General features: G+C 37.2%; 1 protein-coding gene across 1 annotated transcript in view; it reads left to right on the top strand.

Moving 5' to 3' along the window:
• LOC102769160 (chromosome unknown open reading frame, human C21orf91) overlaps positions 1-6328 on the top strand; it is a 20854-nt gene that overhangs the window by 11349 nt on the left and 3177 nt on the right. The window contains 1 exon segment of the mRNA XM_006779546.2: positions 4851-5390. Within this exon segment, the coding sequence (XP_006779609.1) occupies positions 4851-5390 (540 nt within the window).

Here is a 6328-nt window from a genome sequence, read left to right as displayed (position 1 = left end):
TAAGTCCTTTGCCCATTTTTTGATTGGGTTATCTTCCTTTTGTTAAGTTGTATGAGTTCCCTGTAAGTGTTGGGGAGTAAGCCCTTATTGGTATAACATTGGCAAATATGTTTTCCCATGCAGTGAGCTTTCTTGTTTTGTTGATGGTTTCCTTTGTTGTGCAAAAGCTTTTTATTTTGATATAGTCCCATTTGTTTATTTTTTCTTTAGTTTCCATTGCCCTAGGAGCTGTATTAGTGAAGACACTCCTTCGGCATATGTCTGAGATTTTGCTGCCTGTGGATTCCTATAGTATTTTTATGGTTTCCCATTTTATGTTTAAGTCCTTTATCCATTTTGAGTTTATTTTTGTGTATGGTGTGAGTTGGTGGTCTAGTTTCATTGTTTGCATGTATCTGTCCAATTTTCCCAACACTATTTATTGAAGAGGCTGTCTTGACTCCATTGTATGTTCATGCCTCCTTTGTTGAATATTAAATGAGCATAGTGGTTTGGGTCAATTTCTGGGTTCTCTATTCTATCCCATTGATCTCTGTGTCTGTTCTTGTGCCAGTACCAGGCTGTTTTGAGAACAGTGGCTTTGTAATACAGCTTGATATCTGGTATTGAGATCCCACCTATTTTGTTCTTCTTTCTCAGGATTGCTGCAGCTATTTGGGGTCTTTTTTTATTCCAGATGAATTTTTGGAAAGCTCGTTCTAGGTCTGTGAAATATGCCATTGGTATTTTAATGGGGAGTGTATTGAATCTATAGATTGCTTTGGGTAATATGGACATTTTGATGATGTTGAGTCTACCAATCCATGAACACGGTATGTTCTTCCATCTGTTTATGTCTTCCTCTATCTCTTTTTTCAGTGTCCTGTAGTTTCCTGTGTATATGTCTTTTACCCCCTTAGTTAAGTTTATTCCTAGGTATCTTAATTTTTTTGGTGCGATGGTAAAGGGGATTGCTTTTTCAGTCTCTCTTTCTGTAAGTTCATTATTGGTGTATAGAAATGCCATAGATTTCTTGGCGTTAATTTTGTATCCTGCTACATTGCCGAATTCATTCATTAAGTCTAATAATTTTTTGATGAAGTCTTTAGGGTTTTCTATGTACAGTATCATGTCATCTGTGAATAAGGACAGTTTTACTTCTTCTTTTCCAATTTGGATGCCTTTTATTTCTTCTTCTTGTCTGATTGCAATGGCTAGTACTTCCAATACTATGCTGAACAGGAGTGGTGGGAGGGGGCATCCCTGTCTTGTTCTTGTTCTTAGGGGAAATGGTGTTAGTTTTTGCCCATTGAGTATGATGTTGGCTGTGGGTTTGTCATATATGGCTTTTGTTATGTTGAGGTATGAGCCTTTTATTCCCACCTTGCTGAGAATTTTTATCAAGAAAGGGTGTTGGATTTTGTCAAATGCTTTTCCTGCATCAATTGATATGACCATGTGGTTTTTTTCTTTCAATTTGTTTATGTGATGTATCACGTTTATTGATTTGCGGATATTGTACCATCCTTGCATCCCTGGGATAAATCCTACTTGGTCATGGTGTATGATCTTTCTGATGTACTGCTGGATCTGATTTGCTAGAATTTGCTGAGGATTTTGGCATCTATGTTCATGAGGGATATTGGCCTGTAATTCTCTTTCATTGTGTTGTCTTTATCTGGTTTTGGTATTAGGGTGATGCTGGCTTCATAGAATGAGCTTGGAAGTGTTCCTTACTCTTGAATTTTTTGGAATAGTCTGAGGAGGATAGGTTTTAATTCTTCCTTGAATGTTCGGTAAAACTCCCCAGTGAAGCCGTCTGCCCTGGGCTTTCGTTTGCTGGAAGCTTTTTGATGACTGCTTCAATTCCCTCTGTAGTTATGGGCCTATTGAGATTTTTAGATTCTACCTGATTGAGTTTTGGAAGGTTGTATTTTTAACCAAGTTTTCTTAAAGTGAATTGATCTTCCAGGGGAACTTAAAGAATAGAAATGGTGATAGCATGCCAGATGGGTTAGTGGGAGGGTTCTCAAAGGATGTAAGAGTAGTATAACAAAATCAGATGAAAATGGGAAACAATAAGAAAGAAAACTATTCAATAGAGACAGATTAACTTTTTAAAAATGGCACTGTTCATACGGAAATAAACTGCCCATGTACATTTCTAAAAGTCTCTATCTAAAACTAGTACTTTTAAAAAATCAGCAATTATGATTGCCAATTAAGGTCTTGGTTCTCTAAAAGTAATGACCTCATGACAAAAAAAAAAAAATTGTGACATGGACATCATTGAAGTATTTTTTAAGGAAGTTATAATAGGATGTCAGTTACATTGGCCTTCAAGATTTTTATTAGTAAGCAAGTTGTGCAGTTTTTGTTGAACTGGTTTAGAAGTTCCTTATAACTCAGCTCCTCAAAATTATCAACTCATTTCATCGCATTTAGATTCGTTCCCTATCAAAAGCTGCTGAGGAAACATTAGTGCTCAGAGCTGTTTATATTTGTAAATGCAACTGAAATTGTAGAGTCAGTTAGAAACCTCTAGAATCTCTGAAAAAAGCAATTGTTTTTCCTCTTATATTAATTCGAACTGATGAGGTGGAAAAAAACCAAAATAACTTCAAGAGTTTATAAAATGGCATGTATGTTGAATACAAATTAAGTGGCCTACTTCCATTTTCTAGATTAAAAAGTAATTTGTTCAGGTATCTGAAGTAGTCAGTGCATTATATTTTTTTAACTTTTTGTGTCCTTTGCTACTGCATGGGATTTTTAAACTATGTTTATATAGCAGATATTTTCAAAAATGAACTTCAGAACACAGTCAAGTTTTAAATTTTTAGTGAGCTAAAAGAGGAGGAACATATCTGGATGAACAAGCTGTGGTTTACATAAAGCAACCTTTCCTCAGTATATGTAATTTCTGTTGAAGTACGTAATTGAGTAGGAGTTCCTGATTTTGCTTGGCAGGTTGACTGATGCCACAGCAGTGGCATCTCTGTATCAGTGCCACTCATCGGCTCTTCAGGCTGATGGCCCGTCAGACTAAATGTAGGAGCAAGTTCACTGGAAGATGCCTCTGTTAACCTCGAGCAGCCTGGCAACACCGCCCTCCTGGTTCCCTGGCTAGGATGGGCAGAAAGTCTTATTTCAGTAGACCTTGAATGATACTGGGTAATAAGTTTTGGGTTGTTTGTTTTTTATGATTTTAATTTTCCTTCATTCATTTAATTACTTTTTCTGGAGTACTCACTGTGTGCCAGGCACTGTGACATTGAGGATGCATGTAAAACAGATCGGCACCCTTTCTCACAGAACTTACTGCAAGAACTAACGGCAGGTGAAGAGGCAATTGGAGAATCCAGTATTAAACTGGTAGATGTATTGGTCAGAAAAGGTTTCTTAGAGGCAATGAGAACCAGACAGGAGATGATCCAGACAGTGTAATGGGAGTGGTAATGGAGTGAAGCAGGATTTGAATTGTTGTATTACTAGATGTTGTGGGGCAAAATCTATTAAGATGGGCAGCACACCACCTCAGAAAGTTGGGGGAGAGGTGAGGAGCTGCCACACGTTTCTTCCTTAAGTGGCTGGTGATGCCAGGCTCAGGAAGAGGATCTGGGTTTGGGGATTGGGTAGTGAGAATGAAGGAAGAGGAGTTTATTAGACAGGATGAGTTTGAGAAGCTCACCAGACATCTAGGTGGAAATGTACGTTGTATCAGAACTCTTGCCATGACACTTATTTTCTTCATGTCTTTTTTAGGGGATTTTTCTCCTGAATGTCTGAAAGAATCTGAAATATTAGTCACATATATGTATTTTCACAGTAAATTGAATACGGTGGTTCTCTGATTTGCTGTTCATCTCAACAGATTACTTATGTGCACATTATTATGTAGGTAGCTGGGTTCCTAGCATTCATTTGGGGATTTAAGCAAAAGTTAAAAGAAAAATTACTTATGGAGAAAGAAAGTTATATTACATTAATTACTAAGAAGCAATCTGGAATAAGAAAAGCCTTAACTTTTAAAAGCCCACATTATTTTTTTAATAGTACACATCTGTTACATTGACCTGTTGTTAAAGCTCTGGGGTACATTGGGAAATTTATTGTTTCATATAATTTTTAATACAATTTCTGAAGTTTCTAGATAAATTTTGTAAAATTTAACAGCAAAATTACTTTGTGTAGCCTAGTTTAGAACCTAGATCCCTTTTTATATGCTAAAGAATTTTTTTTTATATTGACTTGAAGGAGACTTTTGTAATTTACTGTTTAGATCCAACTAAATCATTGCTACATGGATTAGAGCTGCAGCAATGGAATGAGAATGAGACCATTTCCTGTTTGGGCGGGGACTGGCCAGTCATCTTTTGGCAACAACACCTAACAGAGTTTATAGAGCGTGAGGAAGCTCTTTAATAAATTTTCTGAAGATAAAAAAGTAGGCGGGTTTCAAGTTCTTTCTATCTACTGCTATGTATCCTGAGCTGTAAGGATTAGAATCGAGTAGCAGAATACCGTAGAGCTACCTGTAATGTAAAGGCCGAGAGTCTGTAAATGTAAATTGCTGGTCCATTATTATTATTTTTTATATTATATACAATAACGTACCTAGACTAATGTTAAAATTGAATCTTTTAAGTTCTTAAAAAGGCTTTGCTATTCATAGGAATTTAACATTACTAAATATACAGTTAAATATATATTTATTTGAAGCAGAATTATTAGAGCATATTTTGTATTATTAATACCAATCTTCTTTAGAATTTTCCCCCTCATTTACAAACTATCAGTAACTCCGTGATTTACTAAGATTCGTAATGCAATTTAGAAAATGAAATTTTCTCATCTTGTTTTTTTTATAGGAATACCAAAATCTAATCTCTTGCACACCACATCATTAAGGGGCCATAAAGACTGCTTTGAAAAATACCATTTGATTGCAAACCAGGATTGTCCTCGATCTAAGCTTTCCAAAAATACTTATTATGAAGACGTTAAAGCCATTTTGAGTAAGAAGATAAACTGGATTGTACAGTACGCACAAAATAAGGATGTGGATTCAGATTCGGAGTGTTCTAAACCTCCCCAGCATCACCTGTTTAATTTCAGGCATAAGCCGGAGAAAAAGCTGCTCCCACAGTTTGACTCCCAAGTACCAAAGTATTCTGCAAAATGGCTAGATGGAAGTACGGGCGGCCTCTCAGACTGTACACAAAGAATACTGCAGCAGAGGGAAAACTCAGACTTCGGGCTTGCTGTGTTACAAGGGTCGGGTGCCACTTTGTGCCACAATAGTGTATTGTGGCCTCCTAGTCGCAACCAGACACAGAAGAAGGAAGAGACCATCTCTAATCCAGAGGCGAGTGTCCGGACCCAGCAGCCACATTACAGCAGGGAGGAGTGTAAGTAAATGGGAGAAAGGTGGAGGCTGGCATTACATTGGGTGCTTTTTTTACATATTTACATATGGGATGTTTCAGGAATTTTGCTGTCGAATTATAGATTTGGTAAATAAAGTATTTAAACGATGATAAGTTCACCCCATAAAAAATGGGGTGAGTTAAAACTCTCCATCAGCTCTCTGGAATGCTCGTTAGTATGTCCTATGCATTAGAATTCTGCAGGACCATGATTTGTTTTGCCATTTAAATGATTAAATAAATGGAGTCAACAAACGGAATTAGAAAGTTCAGGCTTCATTTAATTTAGAAATAAAGCCTCAACGGTTGGCTCACACACATTGTCATATTGCTAATCCCTTCAAGATTAATTGACTGGGAGTGGCATTTCAAAAGCAAAAGTATGATATTTTACTGAGGGCCAACGGTAATGTGTTAGTTTAAAGGGGGGAAAGTGACTCATTCAGTCTGCATCTACAGAAACTCACAGAAGCTGAGATAATTTTAGTTGACTTAAAATCAAATTATTTTAGAGCAAGAAGGGACCATGGGCATCTATATATAGAGAGAGCCAGGGGCCGTCACATCCGAAACAACCGAATGGATGACCGAACAGGCTGAGTGGGGCGACAAGGCCAGCATGGGGGTTAGTGAGGGACGGCCAAACGACTGAGCAGCAGGCTGCGTGGGGTGACCGGGCTGCCGCATGAATTTTGTGCACCGGGCTTCTAGTATTTTAATAAGACTTCTTGATTCTATATATCTAAGATTACATAACTAGATAGATAACTTCATTTTTCAGCCTGTTTCCAAAGTTTCTAACTGGGGATCATGAACTATGTAGTGTTTAAGCAAAATTGACTTGATGGGTAGTGACTGGCACTTTTTAAAAACTGAAACAAAATGGGATATATCAGAATCCAGTGGACCTAAGTGCTTTT

This window comes from Myotis davidii, unplaced genomic scaffold (assembly GCF_000327345.1).
Source record: "Myotis davidii unplaced genomic scaffold, ASM32734v1 scaffold647, whole genome shotgun sequence".
NCBI classification, from domain to species: Eukaryota; Metazoa; Chordata; class Mammalia; order Chiroptera; family Vespertilionidae; genus Myotis; species Myotis davidii.
The sequence above is the reverse complement of the archived record's forward strand: the minus strand, read 5'-3'. Positions and strand labels throughout refer to the sequence as shown.